The following is a 19,439-nucleotide window of genomic DNA, read 5'->3' as shown; positions in this document are numbered from 1 at the left end:
CATATTTAATCTTTTTATTTATTTCCAGAACTCATTAAAAAATCTTCTTTATGGACCATATTTGTCGATCTTATTACAAGACTCAAGAAACAACCACACATATATTTCACTTATAGTCAAGTAAATTGTCCGGCCATCAGAAAAATATTTTTTCTGGTCTCCTTTGGGTCCCTCATTCCTACACGATTCGAATCACAACCTCATAACGCAACCACAACCTTTCGTTTCTTTTTCAGTTTGCCACCATGTGGTTGTGGTACAATTAAAAAAAAACAATTCAGTTTTACTCAAATAATTTCCGAACATAATGAAAAGACTTGTTTGTCTTCCTTTTTGGTTCCCTATTCATTAGCAAGGACCCCGCAATACAAGCCTTCTTTTGTGGTATAGCACGTTGGGATACAATTTCGTTAAGATCCAGCCCCGTGCAGGTCCGGGTGTTAAAAGAATAGGCCTGCAGCAGCGCTAAGCTTGTCGTAAAAGGCGACTAAATAGTGCTCAGAAACCTAGCCGGGGGCTAGGCGCTCTGCCCACAGAGCAACTGGGATGTGTGCCCCAGGTGGTGGAATGGGGTACCCCTGGCGTGTTACATGCTGGGGTTGTCAGGCTATAATACGGAAAACCTGACCGCAAACCATAGTGGTGCACCGTGTTGGGAAAGATGCCACGTTCCTTGCACGTTAAAGAACCCTGCTGTGGTATTCGATAGGAGTAGGAACCTTTACGCTCCGCCACAGGAGGCTAAATTGCCCGACCTTACCCATCCCCCTTTTTCCAGTGGCAATCAAAATTTGTCGACCCTATTATCCTTGTGACCCATCCTTTTTTTTTTCATTTCATGTTCATTGTCTGAATATAGCTGAAATATTGCTGCTCGGACGTTAAACCCCAATAAACAAACAAAACAAACGTTAAGATCCATACAGTATTCTCAAATTATTAATTGACCGAACCTGGAATGTTTATATTAGGAACGACAAAAATATAATACAATAATGTGGCCGCTTTTCGGTTTCTATGTTTTTTGTTTGGCTTTGTATTTGTTCATTTGTTTGTTTTTGTTTTTGGCGACGTCGGATAAAAAGAACACGAAGCTTTTATTAATTTGCGTGTTGTTCCACACTTTTTATGTAAGGATTCTTAATTGTAACTCATGAAGTAATCAATGCTATGGTTTTCCGTTTCAACTCGACCATTCTTTAACACGTAAAAGTCGGCAAAATTCTGTGCTTTTACGTCAAAATTACGCGTGCTAGTGTGGGATAAGTTTTTTTTTACATTTGAATTTTAGTACTTATGCTTTCTTATTTATTTCCCGAAATAAAGGCATTTGAGTTGATGTTGTATTTGAAGAAGGAAATCATGTAAATTACTCTCTTTAAAATTACCCCGCAAGTTAAATGGTTTAATAACTAAAACTGATACCACAAAACAGAAAACATAATCTTTTATTGATAATTTATTTACAACATATAATTTAAAAATAATCATACACAGAACATCTGTACATCTTACTATAAACTCCTTATTCAGATAGTTTGTATATTAACATGAGTAATAAATTGTAACTTTAAGACACAAGTACAACATTTGTAAAAAAAAAAATAAGACTATATTTATATGGACATATATCTTTCATAAATACACATATTTCCGTAGAAAATGAAAAAAATTCATACGCAAATGACAGAACCATAAAAACGTCAAAATGTACATGACATAATTCAATATGTATTGGACTCTTAGTCATTTAAGTAGTACTCCACAAAAGAATCATGCAAAATGTGATTCATGGTTTGAAAGCCAACATATTTTTTTTTTTATTTTTGATATATTTTGTTTAAAATGTTATAGTAAACATAATGGAACATGTAATTATTTGTATAACTCTTGCTCTTTGGAGATAAAAAGTACATAGAATGTACTGTTAAAGTCTAAATTAATGGAGATAACTCTGTAAATGACACAAAAATACAATAGAAGCTATTAGACTTTCAATGGGAATTATCTCCTAAGAGCAGATAGATTTGAACGAAAAATTATTAATTTCGTTATATAGACATATAAAGCAATTCATTAAAAAATAAAATATGTAGTTCCTTTTTTTAAATGTATCCCATTTAACAGAATTTGCATGATTCTTAAAAAGACTGCTACTTAAGTTATTACGAACATAGAATTGATAACATAAGGAACGATTTATACATACATATATATCTTGTTTTATTTGTTTGTATTACATTACAAATGAACATTTATATTTGTGAATAACTAATCGAGATATAGCTTCTATTTATTTACTTTGTTGTTTGCTAAAACAAGAGTAACATAATAACCAAAGGCTCTATTCCATATTGTTATAACTTATATAATATTGCATATGAGATGGCAATATGTTTCTTTTCAAAACAAGAAATGCATAATACATTTGTAAAACTATACAAAACATTACAACTGTGTTACAAGTGATAATAAATTAAAAAAAGCCAAATTAAACCATAAAAGATAAGAACAGACATGAACAAATTAGAGGTCCTAGAGGGCCTGAATCCCACATGTGAAACTCACTTTTTCGTCTTCTGAATTCATTATGTCAATACCAGAAAAAGATAGCATCAGTTAAGACATTTCCCCTATCTGCTACGATTCATTAAATAATAAGATAAAGAGCTGTGCTTTAAGCGAATGATACGCCCGTTGCCTTTTTAAACTTGTTTTTTATGTGTTTAATAAACTTATATGATCAACTAGAAATACTATGAGCCCTGTCAAATACCAAAAAATCAAGGCTACCTCAAGTTTAAATAAGTTTGCTGTCTTGATTTTTCACCCATACATTTCTATCTTGTTCAAAACATACCAAATTTCTGACAAGGTTACCAAGTACCTTTTCATATTTATCAAGGCATATACATCTATATAAGTTTCATAAAAGTTAGTGAAAGTGTTTTTGAGTTATTGTACGAAAACTTTAAAATCCCCCTTTTTTAAGAATAAAAAATCATAACACGGAAACGAAAGATCTGAAATTTATAAAAATCAAAAGGGAGCTTACGTCGATAGATATGAACAATTCACCAAAGTTTCATAAAAGTTGGTGAAAGCGTTTTTGAGTTATTGTCCGAAGTGTTGACGACGGACGGAAGGACGGAAAACGGTATACCATAATACGTCCCGTCTTAAACGGGCGTATAAAAATGACTACATTGACCTTTCATGGGGATTAACTCCTAATATGATTGAAGATTTTCTTCCAACAACTTACTTTATTTTTAAAGGGTTTAAGGACCGTTTCGTCAATCCAAAGCTTTCTTTGTACCTTTAATTAATTCAAGATATTGACTAAAACATTATTTTTCATCTTTCAAGAGTCATTTCACACCTCGACTGGAACCCAATAAAATGTTTTTGAAGGTCTTAATAGGACCACTTTGTTATGATTTTCATGATTTTGGCCGAAAACTATTAACATTTTAACTATTTCTGTATGACCATTCTGACAAGCCATATACAGAGGTGATGATACATCGTCTGTCTTGCCTTTATCAATGCCTGCCTTGTTATCTATTAATATTTTAACTGTTTCTGTATGACCATTCTGACAAGCCATATCCAATATCTGTTCTACATTTATCAACGTCTGCCTTCTTGTCTATTAATATTTTAACTATTTCTGTATGACCATTCTGACAAGCTATGTACAGAGGTGATGACCCATCGTCAGTTGTACATTTATCAACGTCTACCTTGTTGCCTATTAATATTTTAACTATTTCTGTATGACCATTCTGACAAGCCATATACAGAGGTGATGATCCATCATCTGTTGTACATTTATCAACGTCTGCCTTGTTGTCTATTGATATTTTAACTATTTCTGTATGACCATTCTGACAAGCGAAATACAGAGGTGACGATCCATCATCTGTTGTACATATATCAACGTCTGCCTTGTTGTCTATTAATATTTTAACTATTTCTGTATGACCATTCTGACAAGCCATATACAGAGGTGATGATCCAGTGTCTGTTCTACATTTATCAACATCTGCCTTGTTGTCTATTGATATTTTAACTATTTCTGTATAACCATTCTGACAAGCCATATACAGAGGTGATGATCCAGTGTCTTTTCTACATTTATCAACGTCTGCCTTGTTGTCTATTAATATTTTAACTATTTCTGTATGACCATTCTGACAAGCCATATACAGAGATGATGATCCAGTGTTTGTTGTACATTTATCAATGTCTGCCTTGTTGTCTATTAATATTTTAACTATTTCTGTATGACCTTTATGACAAGCTATATACAGAGGTGATGATCCAGTGTCTGTTCTACATTTATCAACGTCTGCCTTGTTGTCTTAATATTTTAACTACTTCTGTATGACCTTCCTGACAAGCTATATATAGAGGTGATGATCCATCATCTGTTGTACATTTATCAACGTCTGCCTTGTTGTCTATTATATTTTAACTATTTCTGTATGACCATTCTGACAAGCCAAATACAAAGGTGATGATCCATCATCTGTTGTACATTTATCAACGTCTGCCTTGTTGTGTATTAATATTTTAACTATTTCTGTATGACCATTCTGCCAAGCCATATACAGAGGGGATGATCCATCATCTGTTGTACATTTATCAACGTCTGCCTTGTTGTGTATTAATATTTTAACTATTTCTGTATGACCATTCTGACAAGCCATATACAGAGGGGATGATCCATCATCTGTTGTACATTTATCAACGTCTGCCTTGTTGTGTATTAATATTTTAACTATTTCTGTATGACCATTCTGACAAGCCATATACAGAGGGGATGATCCATCATCTGTTGTACATTTATCAACGTCTGCCTTGTTGTCTATTAATATTTCCACTATTTCTGTATGACCATTCTGACAAGCCATATACACAGGTGCTGATCCATCGTCAGTTGTACATTTATCAACGTCTGCCTTGTTGTCTATTAATATTTTAACTATTTCTGTATGACCTTCATGACAAGCTATATACAGAGGTGATGATCCAGTGTCTGTTCTACATTGATCAACATATGCCTTGTTGTTTATTAATATTTTAACTATTTCTGTATGACCATTCTGACAACCTATGTACAGAGGTGATGACCCATCATCAGTTGTACATTTATTAACGTCTGCCTTGTTGTCTATTAATATTTTAACTATTTCTGTATGACCATTCTTACAAGCTATGTACAGAGGTGATAACCCATTGTCAGTTGTACATTTATTAACGTCTGCCTTGTTGTCTATTAATATTTTAACTATTTCTGTATGACCATTCTGACAAGCTATGCACAGAGGTGATGATTCCATATCTGGTTTACATTTATCAACGTCTGCCTCGTTGTCTATTAATATTTTAACTATTTCTGTATGACCATTCTGACAAGCTATGTACAGAGGTGATACCCCATTGTCAGTTGTACATTTATTAACGTCTGCCTTGTTGTCTATTAATATTTTAACTATTTCTGTATGACCATTCTGACAAGCTATGTACAGAGGTGATGACCCATGATCAGTTGTACATTTATTAACGTCTGCCTTATTGTCTATTAATATTTTAACTATTTCTGTATGACCATTCTGACAAGCTATGTACAGAGGTGATGACCCATCATCAGTTGTACATTTATTAACGTCTGCCTTGTTGTCTATTAATATTTTAACTATTTCTGTATGACCATTCTGACAAGCTATGTACAGAGGTGATGACCCATCGTCTGTTTTACATTTATCAACGTCTGCCTCGTTGTCTATTAATATTTTAACTATTTCTGTATGACCATTCTGACAAGCCATATACAGAGGTGATGATCCAGTGTCTGTTCTACATTTATTAATGTCTGCCTTGTTGACTATTAATATTTTAACTATTTCTGTATAACCATTCTGACAAGCTATGTACAGAGGTGATGACCCATCGTCAGTTGTACATTGATCAACATCTGCCTCGTTGTCTATTAATATTTTAACTATTTCTGTATGACCATTCTGACAAGCTATGTACAGAGCTGATGATCCAATATCTGTTCTACATTGATCAACATCTGCCTTGTTGTTTAATAATATTTTAACTATTTCTGTATGACCATTCTGACAAGCTATGTACAGAGGTGATGACCCATCGTCTGTTTTACATTTATCAACGTCTGCCTCGTTGTCTATTAATATTTTAACTATTTCTGTATGACCATTCTGACAAGCCATATACAGAGGTGATGATCCATCGTCTGTTCTACATTTATTAACGTCTGCCTTGTTGTCTATTAATATTTTAACTATTTCTGTATGACCATTCTGACAAGCTATGTACAGAGGTGATGATCCAATATCTGGTTTACATTTATCAACGTCTGCCTCGTTGTCTATTAATATTTTAACTATTTCTGTATGACCATTTTGACAAGCTATGTACAGAAGTGATGATCCAGTGTCTGTTCTACATTGATCAACATCTGCCTTGTTGTTTAATAATATTTTAACTATTTCTGTATGACCATTCTGACAAGCTATGCACAGAGGTGATAACCCATTGTCAGTTGTACATTTATTAACGTCTGCCTTGTTGTCTATTAATATTTTAGCTATTTCTGTATGACCATTCTGACAAGCTATGTACAGAGGTGATGACCCATGATCAGTTGTACATTTATTAACGTCTGCCTTGTTGTCTATTAATATTTTAACTATTTCTGTATGACCATTCTGACAAGCTATGCACAGAGGTGATAACCCATTGTCAGTTGTACATTTATTAACGTCTGCCTTGTTGTCTATTAATATTTTAACTATTTCTGTATGACCATTCTGACAAGCTATGTACAGAGGTGATAACCCGTCGTCAGTTGTACATTGATGAACGTCTGCCATATTGTCTATTAATATTTTAACTATTTCTGTATGACCATTATGACAAGCCATATACAGAGGTGATAATCCAGTGTCTGGTCTACATTTATTAATGTCTGCCTTGTTGACTATTAATATTTTAGCTATTTCTGTATGACCATTCTGACAAGCCATGTACAGAGGTGATGACCCTTCGTCTGTTTTACATTTATCAACGTCTGCCTCGTTGCCTATTAATATTTTAACTATTTCTGTATGACCATTCTGACAAGCCATATACAGAGGTGATAACCCATTGTCAGTTGTACATTTATCAACGTCTGCCTTGTTGTCTATTAATATTTTAACTATTTCTGTATGACCATTCTGACAAGCTATGCACAGAGGTGATAACCCATTGTCAGTTGTACATTTATCAACGTCTGCCTTGTTGTCTATTAATATTTTAACTATTTCTGTATGACCATTCTGACAAGCTATGCACAGAGGTGATATCCCATTGTCAGTTGTACATTTATTAACGTCTGCCTTGTTGTCTATTAATATTTTAACTATTTCTGTATGACCATTCTGACAAGCTATGTACAGAGGTTGTAATCCAATATCTATTCTTTCGTCATGTACGCTGACTCCGTGATCTACACACCAATTAGTCCAATTTAAATCACCATAAAAACTGGACATTAGTAGTATTAAATTCCGCTGCCGACGATCAGTGGTGTTGGCCAACTCTCTCTGTTGTGTTTGGTCAAGTGTACGTATGTGTTGTAAGAATTTATTACGAAATGTTTCAGCTGCCATATTTTTATTTGTAACCACATCAGTAACGTGGCCGTTTTTCCAGTCATCAACCATTCTCGTGATATATTTACTATGGTAATGTTGTGGGACAATGATGTCGAATTCGTTTTTTTTTGTTTCATCCTGCAGCAAAAATCTATCTCTGATTAATCCGCTCCTTGCATTCTTTATCAAGCATAGCAACATCCTATTACCGATGTAACATGAGAGAAAGTCAAATACTTTATCATGGGTAGCTTTATAGACAAAATTTTCCTTCTTCAGAAAGGTGCCATTTAGCATTTCTAACTCATCTTTTATCACCATTCTCGATGTTCCTCTGGTTAATTTACATGCTTCATATGTATTATCAAAAATATCTCGCATTTCATTGTCAATGTCATCTATCAAATAAGTTTGCTTTAACTTATTGTTAAACATAACACACAGAGTTAAAGCACAATATTTTGTGTGGAAACCCCTACTGTTTATATTGTCAAGTTCATTTTCAAAAACAGAAAAAGGCTTCTGAAAAAAACCTTGTAAACTCAATGATTTGTTTTCGCTATACAACTTACAAAGCAATGGAAAACAATCATACAAGTTGACAAATTCATAAATTTTTGGTGCATTTTCTCCTATGTACAGAAAGGCTATAGATTGAAGTTCCTCTTCTGACATTTTAAAATCCTCTGTTAAGTCACAAACACAAGACTTAAACAAAGACAAATTACTAAACAAATCATCCTTATAAACCTGAAGTCTACATGCTACAAATAGTTTGACATTACCCAATTTGTATCTACTACTGTTTTGTATGATCTTCTCCCACTGGTCAATTTCTGTTTTGTTAGCTGAATATTTACCGCAGAAGTCATCAACAACAAAAATACTTTTCTCATTAGGGTTGTAGTATTGTTCTATATCACGTGGTTCTTGAACTGGAATAACATCATAACCACTGTCCGCCATTTTGAGAGCCACATGTCTAAGTGTTACTGTTTTACCCATTCCAGAGCTACCAATCATAGTCACACAACTTTTTTTCTTACAATTTTTGAGTATATTATCAGCTGCTGTTGTTACAACAAACTTTTTATCATCTTCTCTCCATTCTTTAACTATTTCGTCTATTTGTGCTAAAAAACAAATATCTGCGGTAACAGTACATGTTTAATGTATTCATTATGCAAAACTGGAAGTAACACGGATGTGCTGAACGTACAAAATGGTGTTTTGAAAATATAGTAAATTACAAGATTCATCAACGTGGCGGTTAACGGTGCTTAAAGTCCCATCCCCTTTGAACGTGTCTTTTTAAGTCCTACAACCAATCCTCCTTTTAACGGTGTTTGAAGTCCCACGAACCCCACCCCCCCTCTTTTAACGATGACTGAAGTCACGCAACTTTGAAAAGAGAATTGGCAAAGAAATTAAAATAGAAGAGTCCTACTTCTTTGTGACAAACATTTTACTAAATATTCATCTATCAAATAATTATACCACCGATATCAGCATGTAGACAGACACATTTAGTTTTTTATGGAAATAAACAATCTAAGTTTGAAAGAAGTGCGAGAAAACAAAGAAGGCAGTAATCTTGTCAAAAGCAAATAAACAAATTTTCCCCAAAAAGACAGATAATCAGATGCATTGACACTTCATTCCATGACACACCCTGAATACATGTGAGCAAACCAGTAAAAACAGTGAATAAAACAAGTTCCTATGTGAATTAATATATAATGACTAATAATTCCTATAAATAGTATAGATTGAAATCCAATTACATTTGTCAAAGGAGTTTCGTCCACAAGATGTTGTGGCAAACGCCTTGGTGAACAGATATTAAAACTTATTCTAATAATTTATCACTTATTTCATTCTTAAAAAAGGATGAAATAAATCAAGCTTCATAACAAGAGGCTCCAAGGAGCCTTAATTGCTCACCTGGTTAAATTTTACCTTTCAGGGGCAATAACTCTTACAAGGAGTTGTCCGATAATTTGGCCTCAAGAAGACTTTAGTAGGACTCATTTTATCAATTGAGAGTTTCATTCTATCATTTATAGTTTTTAGATATTGACTGAAAACTGCTAAAACATTCTATTTTGCTTTTCAAGGGAAATAACTCTAACAAGGAGTGGTCCGACAACTTTTATCCCGCAAACTTTAGTAGGCCTTATCAAAAGGTTCATTTCAGCAATTAAAAGTTTCATTCTCTCTATCATAGTTTTCAAGATATTGGCTAAAAACTAAACAAGACATTTGTCACCTTTCAAGGGCAATAACCCTTACAATGAATTGTCTGTTTACTTTGATCTCTGGAGACCTTTGTAGGCCTTATAATAAGGATCATTTCAGCATTGAAAGAATTTGGCTAAACGTAACGGTTTTGGATATATATGAGAAAATTCTGAATGACCCCCTTTGTTCTATATTTAGTAACTGTAGACAGTTTTTCAGATTGCACCTTATCTGCCCGTTGTTTACCCTTATCTTCTTGGTCCCCGGAAACTTTTCAAGTTACACACACGTAAACAAAGAATTTATGTGCTATAATGTTAAAGTGACATTTTCTAGACAGTGAAATGCATGAAATATTTTCCATTGTGTACGCTATTATCATTTCCAGATTCTGTACTGATATTTCGTGGGAATACTTTAGATTTGGTGAGTTAGATTACCATCAATTATTTTATGCTCAATTTTATTGTTTTTGAACAAAATAATGTTGTTATTATGCGAGTTACGTATTTTTATGATAAATTCAACTTGGCATTAATTGCAGATATGAATAATTTTGCGTTAAAATCCCCCTCTTTCTGTATATTAAGTGTTAGTCACGTGACTGTCATGTGATCAGTATGCTTTTTGTAGCCGTCAAATTAGTTTGTTACAGTGGTTATTGCTACGAATATGTCTGTAGTGATAGTAATTTCTAGCACCGACTTTGATATTTTCCCTGGTTTGTTGGAATTTTGAAGGAGAAAAATTTAGTTTATATTTTCGAAACGCTTCCATGTAAATTCCATAGTTTTATTGTTTTTTTTTTCTTTTTTTATTGTAGTTTATCGTATCAGCAAGTGACTATGTATCAACCTGTGAAAAAAGACTCATACAAATAAACTGGATACGCATTAACTTTCGAAGTATTATTTTATAGCCAGTACAGTAACAGCTGCCATGTTTTTTCATTGATCAAAAATCCCTACATCAGTTCTATGAAAAATAGTCTTAAGACACATTTATACCAAATTTGGTTCCGATTGGTCTGGTAGTGTCAGAGGAGAAGATTTTTTAAAGAAATAACATAACAAAACGTTGAAAAAGGGCAATAACTCCAACATGGCGTATTAGATGAAAACGAAAATTAGACCACAGATAGATATCATACTGAACACTTTTACCCAGTCAGAATTTGCCTAAACCTAACAATTTTGGAGTTCCATGCAAAAAACTACTGTCTGACCCCTGTGTTCTATTTTTAGTAACGGCTGCCATGTTTTTCGACGGATCAAACATCCCAAGCTCGGTTCTATGCAAGATACCCCAAGGAACATTCATACCGAGTCGTGTCGGAGAACAAGAGTTTTGAAAAGTTGTTAACGACCACAGACACCAAGTGATGGCAATAGCTCACATGGCCTTTGGCAGGTTGAGCTAAATATACAGATAAGATCAGTTCTAACCTCTCAGGGAGACTGTCAGGATTGCCAGTTCTTCTGACAGTTCTAGCGGTGCTGGCTCTACGAAAATAGTTCTACTTCAGAGCCAACTCTACTGCTAGAACCGTTAGAAGAGCTGGTCCTAGAACTGTTCTAAACCTGTCATAGAACTGTTCTTCTGTCAATTCTAGGACAGTTTTGTGAGAGGTTGGAAATGATCTCATATGTAGTAATAATAAAAATGGTCAATGAATGTTTAAGCCTTTTCAAAGGTTTGAAATTGTGTTCATGATTTCTTTTTTATACATGCATACACTGTTTTAATGTGTAAACAATAATTCCATTTATATTGATAAAAACTTTATTTTTTACAGAATGCAAGTACTTATAAGAAGACGAAACGTAAACATCAAAATTATATCTGTAAGTACCTCTGATGTTCCATGGAACAGGGTCTTTGACCTGTCTTAAATTTGTGGTTTTCAGTTCCATCATTTCTTCTTGGAGTGAGTCTCCCACAAGTCTCCCGATAGACTACAACAATAAAAACATGCCAAATTGGCCTTTACATCTACATAATGAACAAATATAGGACAGGCCACTCTACGACAATCGAAGCAGCGAATAAGTCTAGAAGTATTGTTTCCATTTGAAATTTGACTACATAATATTGGAGGTACCATATATATGACGTTGGATAAATAAAGTTAAACAACTTAATGAAATGCTTCACAGGGCACCACAGTATACCACCAGCTTGATCGAACCATGAACATGTGGCACATGTACAAACCATTCAGGCAAAATACAGCTAAGAATTTTTATTGTGTATAAGTTACACAGGGTAAGAATTTTATCAGATTCGACGTGGCCTCTTTCCGTCACACAATCCCTGCTTGTCACAACCCCATGAAAAAATCCCAACTTTTCTTTTAAGGTATGGCATCTTGTGGTACATTTTCAAAGAGAGCCATTCACGTTTTCTGAAGTAACAAGGACATCATATAAATCATTGTTTATGTTCAATATAATTCCAAAACACTTTAGGTTATGACCCCAAAGTCGACCCCAGCCTACATGTACCTTTGTAATGTGACACAATTTCAAAGTAATCCATAGAATCGAAGTCATTGCCATAGGCGGGCAAGTGGTCATGTATGTTAGCTTGTGTGACATTTGTAAATAGCTGAGTGCTTGGGAGCCACTTTGGCTTTGAAATTCATTTTGTAATATTAAAAAATTATTTTGTAATATTAAAAATGCATTTTCTAATATTACAAATTCCTGATTTAGTAATATTACAAAATATCACACATTTAGTAATATTACAAATTGAAAAGTCTTAAATAGGTGATTTATACAGGTTATATATAAAATACACATATATGGCCTGCTAGCTTTCAAATTCGATACTTTTAGTTCCTTACTGTTCGTACATTTTTTTTCATGAAAATATCTTTTTTATTATCCACCAATCGTGAACGTTTCTGTAATTTCCACTGGGCTGCATGTTGGGGTAAAGATCTGGCTGAATACCGAGGAGACATAATTGCGCTATTGTAACCTATAGAACAAGTCAATCGGTTTAAAAACAAACTGTTGCTGGAACAAACGATACGTCAGCCGATCTTAACTTCAAAACTCGGCATAAAAATCTTCTATGAATCATCGTCGAATTTATGATTTTTTTCTGCACCCTACCCTCAGCATAAAAGTCGCTTGAAATTCTCGTGAATTTTTAGGAACAAAACGGTACTCCTTTTTATGACCTAACTTATGCGGCTCAATATTGATACGGATTTTGACAGGATCACAAGTGCTTGACATGCAGCGCTATGAGCCATTCAATTTTGTGGTTATTTCGGCAAATTTTTAACCTTTATCTCGGAATAATGGATTTAAGAATAAAACAACTTTTTGAAACGACTATAACACACCAAATCAGTTGAAAACTACACCTTTAAGCAAACCGGCCAATACTATCGTCTTTATAGTACAATATTTAATGCAAAACATTTTGTTGATATCACGCTAAATATGAAAAGTATCCATACTTTTTTACGGTTTTACGGTAAAATATGAAATTGCAAAACGGCAATTTCCTGTATTTTTATATCATTCATATTAATTTTTTTACATCAGTTCTCTTGCTTGTTATTCAGACGTGCGAAAACACGCAACATGATGTCAAGTAATTATGTATACTGTTGGTGGTGTTACGAATCTCTACCAAACCCTTATTTGAAAGGAAAAATTGCATAGAAGAAAGAAACAGACCATAGAATTTGAACCGTGCGATGTACGGGCTTACAACGTCATAGATTTTCTATTCACACTAAATGCTAAGCATCGTTGCCATAGAATATCTTTTTTATCTGTCATAAGGTAAAAATGGCATTTTGTTATAAGATACGACAGCGCAATTATTCACAATGCAATTTCCGTAGGGGGGGTCCTCACATCCACTTAAATCTAAAAATAGATCCAGGTGAAACTCTCTAATCTAACGCAATGTTACTAAAATACACCTATATAGCTTTTAAATTTAGAAATAAAAATAACCATATCATGCGGAGTTTCTGCCCGTAAGGTTCAAAAAGGGGATACTTTTTCAAACAGTTTGTCAGTAACCACCCTAAGCCTTAAGTTGCTCCATAAAATACACATATATGGCCTGCTAGCTTTCAAATTCGATACTTTTGGTTTCTTGCTCTTCGTACAAATTTGTCATGAAAATATCTATTATCCACCAATCGTGAACGTTTGTGTATTTTCCACTGGGCTACATGTTGGGGTAAAGATCTGGCTGAATACCGAGGAGACATAATTGCGCTATTGTAACCTACCTATGAGTAATTTTTCACCGGAAGATCCAGTAGTTGGTATAAAAACAGGACGGGCATTTTCTGGAACATTTTTTGCTATAGCTTTTCTTTTATTTAATGGCATCAATTTTTTTTAATGATTTGTAAAAAAGAATAAAAGTCCTTTTATGGTATTTTATCAATTGTTTAGAGAAAAATCTTGACAGGACGAACTTTTTTCGTGGTGAAAAATCCTCATTTATCGACATAAGCTAGGCTTAGAACTTTAATATACATGTATATATTTTATGAAAATTTAATTTTGGATCAAATAAAATTTGGAGGTATTATTCTACATAGAATCTTAATCAGTCTCATAACAGTAGTTTTATGAGCAGTAATATTGTCAGGTCGAACTACATATAAATGTTCTTTATAGTCTACCTAAATTGGATTTACAATCTCAAATCACCATTAACTGGCTCGTAAAACTTTTACACCTTGTTAATCTAATTCCTAATTCATGCAGGTAAATGTGTTTTGGACCAATTTGATGGACTCATTGATCCCTGCTATGGTATAACAAAACATTATCAGAGAGCTATAATGCTGTTTTGGAACAAGAAAATGAATGACAGGAACTGCCTGTTAACATGCTTGTTCCCGGTTTCCACGTTTTACTAAACGACGAAAACTATGAGATTCTTGTAGGCTTGTCTGGCACAGGCAAGTATCACCAAAAAACGAGTTTTCTAGAGCAGTTATTTCGAGTGACGAATTATTTCTAAAAGACTTATTGCACCTTCTGACATAATAGAATACATAAAAAAGAGCCTCAAATCTATGAATGGTCTTCCTTAAATCAAGCGGAGCATGAGTTGGAGGATGAAAAATGGCATGTAAGGCTGAGGGAAATTTATCAGACACATCGCATGCACGTACAGGAAAAAAGTTGTCTCTCCTCCCACAATCATCAATTCCCTTCAGCAGTAAGTAGTCAACATGCACTTGCAAGGTACGTAATAGACAATAACCTAATCACTCATGTACCCATTCAGGTATGAAAGGGGATATCCGCCATAAATATGTTCAGTGACTCACGCGTTTCCTTTTTAACTTTGTCACTTGCTCATTTGTCCTGTCTTTTCGTCCTTTGTTTAAATGTTAACTCGTCTTCCAAATGACTGTGTGATGTGTACAGTGTGTGTGCTACCGTGCACCCCAGCCACACCATTGGCTAGCAGCTTGCTGCGAACAAGGAAGTCGAGTGCGTAAGTCTTCCTGCCAATTATAGCCTCTCCACAGTAAGACCTATGTGTCCCCAGATATGGGGATCCTCCTCGAGGTGGTAGATGGTAACTGAGATCTTGCGGTCTCAGGCTAAAACACAAGGTCTAGGAGGTGACTAGGCCCCGAAATGCACGGCATGCATGACCCATCGGTGTGTGGATACACCCTGATGCCTGCAAACCTAATCCCAAGCTATGGGTTAAATAGTATCACTGCCCTGTGATCAGTTTTGGATTACCAAAGGCTATGGGAGCAAACCCAGACAAAAAAACTGGTTGGATGCAACCGTAAGCAGGGTAATGCCAGCATCTACGGGAAGGACAACCCAGAGAGAAACCCGGCCCACTAGAGTGGAGATTTGGCATGGGGCTAACAACTCCATCCTAAAAGAAAACACCCTGTTACAGAAACCATAACAAGAAATATGAACAATTCTGTAAATGGTCTTACTGAAGACTCTAGCCAAGAAGACACCATTGGCAGTATGACAGCTTCTAGTGAAAGCCCAAACCAGGAAGCTAGAGACAGAAAGAGAGCCTCTTGAGACCAAAACATAAGATCAAAGTTGGAGCTTGGAATGTATGTACCACGTATGAAACTTCGAAGTCTGCCCAAGTTACGAAAGAGATGAAGCGATTCTATATAGATATCCTCGGTATAAGTGAATGTAGATGGGCAGAATCAGGAAAAATGAGACTGAACAGTGGACATACAATTCTATACTCAGGACAAAATACCGATCATGTCAGTGGAGTTGCTATCATTATCAGCAAAGAGGTAGATAAAACATTATTACAGTGGCAACCAATAAACGACCGTTTAATAACCGCAGGACTCAATTCCAAATTCTGCAAACTGACCATTATACAGTGTTACGCTCCTACAAACGAAGCGGATGAGGAAGATAAGAATGACTTCTATGACCAGTTACAAGCTGTATTCAATCAAATTACTCAACATAATATTATACTTGTTACTGGAGATCTCAATGCTAAAGTAGGATCAGATAACACCAATATAGAACAAGTTATTAGAAAACATGGTTGTAGTGTAAGAAATGAAAATGGAAAACAACTCGTTGATTTTTGTCTTACCAACAGATGTATAATTGGAGACACTGTCTTTCCACATAAGAACATCCATAAACTAACTTGGAAGTCACCAGATGGGAATACTGTGAACCAAATCGACCATGTGTTAATACATTTAAAATGGAGAAGATCCCTTCTAGATATAAGATCCTTCAGGGTGCAGATGTTAACAGTGACTATTATCTGATACGAGCAGTAATACAACTGAAACTTAGGGAAACGCCAAAACAAGAAAACATCAGGAAAAGGTTAGATATATCAAGACTGAACATCCCAACAGCCAAAAGATCATTCAATCTTGCTCTACGAAACCGATTCAGTGTTCTTGAAAATTTTGAGAATGATAATATACAAAACCAGCATGATATCATAAAAGATATGTATCTTAAAACAGTTAAAGATACTTTAGGATACCAAACTAAGAAAAATAAGGAATGGCTATCTGAGGAAACATGGAAGAAAATTGAAGACCGTAAGGACCTCAAACAGAAATTCCTTAATTCCAAATCATCAAGGATACAAGACCAAGGATAAAGAAGACAAAAGGAGTGATAGGAACGACAGACGTGAATTTGTAGATTCTATGGCCAGAGAGGCAGAAGAAGCTGCCACCAGGGGTGAAATGAGAACATATACAAAAACACAAACCAAATATTTGGTACAGTGAAAGTACAAACTGCACAGGTCAAAGACAAACAAGGCAATACATTGACTACCGAGGAAGAATAAGCTAAACGCTGGGTATAGCACTTCAAGGAAGTTTTGAATTGCACCGATCCAACATCTATAGCAGATCCAACACCAGTTGCTGAAGATGCCACCATAGATACTGATCCACCAAATTTAGACGAAGTGCAAAAAGCCATTAAATAGTTGAAGAACAACAAAGCCGCTGGAATTGACTCCATCAGTGCGGAATTACTAAAAGCTGATATCAACACCTCAAGCAGAATACTTCACAACCTATTTACAAACACCTGGAAAAATGAACACATACCACCTGACTGGTCAAAAGGTCTTATTGTCAAAAAAGGAGATTTGCTGAACTGTGACAACTGGAGAGGGGTAACATTACTGTCAGTTCCAAGTAAAGTATTTTGTAAGATCGTTCTTGCCAGAATAGATGATGTAGTAGACAAGAAGTTAAGAAAAGAACAAGGTGGCTTTAGGAAAGGACGTGGATGCATAGACCAAATATTCACGCTCCGTAACATCATAGAGCAATGTATAGAATGGAATATGCCTCTTTTCATCAAATTTATCGATTTTCGGAAGGCATTTGATGGCGTCCACAGAGAGACCTTGTGGAAAATTCTTGGAACATTTGGAATTCCATCAAAGATTACCAACTTGATTGAACTTTTCTACACAAACTTGGAATGTAGTATCATCCTGGGAAATGCCATCTCTCAACCATTCAATGTAAGATCCGGTGTAAGACAAGGCTGTATATTGTCACCTATACTGTTCCTAATGACCATAGACTGGATCCAACGGAAAACCACAAAAACAAGTCATGGGATACAATGGACAATCTTTAGCAAACTCGACGATCTAGATTTCGCAGATGACCTTGCAGAAATATCAACATCAAGACAACACTTGCAAGAGAAAACAAATTCTTTGAATAACTATTCAGAAAAGGCTGGCCTAAATACAAACACCACCAAGACCAAAGTGATGGCCATCAACAAGACACTTACCAACCCAATCACTATTAAGAAAAAGCCAGTAGAAACAGTTGAAGACTTAACATATTTAGGCAGCATAATAAGCTCTGACAACGGCACAAAGAAAGACATCCAGGCAAGATTATTGAAAGCTCGAACTGCCTTCCTCAGATTAAAACCTGTATGGAATTCAAAGGTATACAGTAAAAAGAACAAAAATACGCAAATACAATAGTAATGTCAAGCCAGTGCCGTTGTATGGGTCAGAATGTTGGCGCATCATTCAGAGGGACTTGCAGAAATTGGAAGTTTTTCAAAACAAATGCCTAAGAAGAATCCATGGTATATTTTGGCCAGAGAAGATAATAAACGAAGACCTGTTAAGAATGTGTAAATGCCATTCCATTGCAACAGACGTAAAAAAGAGACGATTCAGATGGCTAGGCACGTGTTCAGAATGCCAAATGACCGTCTGTCAAAAATTGTCCTACGATGGACACCACCTGGAAAGAGGAAACCCGGCAGATCTCGTACCACCTGGAGGAGAACAGTGCTGGCAGAGCTAGAAGAACTTGGTTAGAGCCTTGACAAAGCTCAACACATGGCCCAGGACAGAGACAAATGGCGGGATCTTGTTATGGCCTTATGTCCCACTGGTGATGAAGAGGTGAGGTGAGGTAAATGTTAATTCGTGAAATGCATTTTTAGCACTGTAACTTGCAGTTTTTCGTATCTTTCTTTGCTTAAAGATCGTTTCTTTTTCTTTAACGTCTTTCTTTTACATTTCTACAATTATTAATTTGTAAAATATTTCTTCTAATCCTGAAAGTCGTAGTTTTCCAATATCTTTCTTTGTTAAAAGTCTTAAATCAATGATTTATGCAGGTTATATATCAATTAAAACACGTTTCTTTTAAAATCGACACGATCGACACGGTTACAAAGAACGCACTAACATATGACAAATGAAGAATAAACAGAGAATAAATGAGCAAGTAACACAGTTAAATGAAACGCGTTACTATATTTATGGCGGATACCACCTTCCATATTCCACCTAACGAAAACTGTAATAATCAATATGGCGTCAGTACCTTGAAATTAGTCACTTGTCCTTCCGACGCCATATTGTTTTCGGTTATTGGAGGTACCGTGTTTGACCTGCGTCAGGCACATAATCATTGAAATATCGCAATTCAACAAATATTACAAAAGCTTTGATGTCATAATACTTCCACTCTTACGAAAA

General features: G+C 35.1%; 1 protein-coding gene and 1 long non-coding RNA gene across 2 annotated transcripts in view; one reads left to right on the top strand and one right to left on the bottom strand.

Annotated features, from left to right (window-relative positions):
- Positions 1–1,128: 1,128 nt before the first annotated feature.
- LOC148617825 (uncharacterized) overlaps positions 1,129–19,439 on the bottom strand; it is a 42,884-nt gene continuing 24,573 nt past the window's right edge. The window contains 5 exon segments of the mRNA XM_088585407.1: positions 1,129–3,626; positions 3,628–4,368; positions 4,370–4,475; positions 4,478–8,806; positions 11,767–11,869. Of these exon segments, the coding sequence (XP_088441533.1) occupies positions 3,377–3,626; positions 3,628–4,368; positions 4,370–4,475; positions 4,478–8,806; positions 11,767–11,869 (5,529 nt within the window). The 3' untranslated portion in view covers positions 1,129–3,376.
- LOC148617827 (uncharacterized) lies at positions 9,725–14,539 on the top strand. Its single transcript, XR_015922541.1, has 3 exons — positions 9,725–10,340; positions 11,710–12,179; positions 13,498–14,539. It is a non-coding gene; the product is annotated as an uncharacterized LOC148617827 (long non-coding RNA).

This window comes from Perna viridis, chromosome 5, assembly GCF_037379345.1.
Source record: "Perna viridis isolate PV_CMFRI_1.1 ecotype Kerala chromosome 5, ASM3737934v1, whole genome shotgun sequence".
Classification (NCBI taxonomy): domain Eukaryota; kingdom Metazoa; phylum Mollusca; class Bivalvia; order Mytilida; family Mytilidae; genus Perna; species Perna viridis.
Note: the sequence above shows the minus strand (reverse complement) of the source record. Positions and strands in the feature narration are given on the sequence as shown.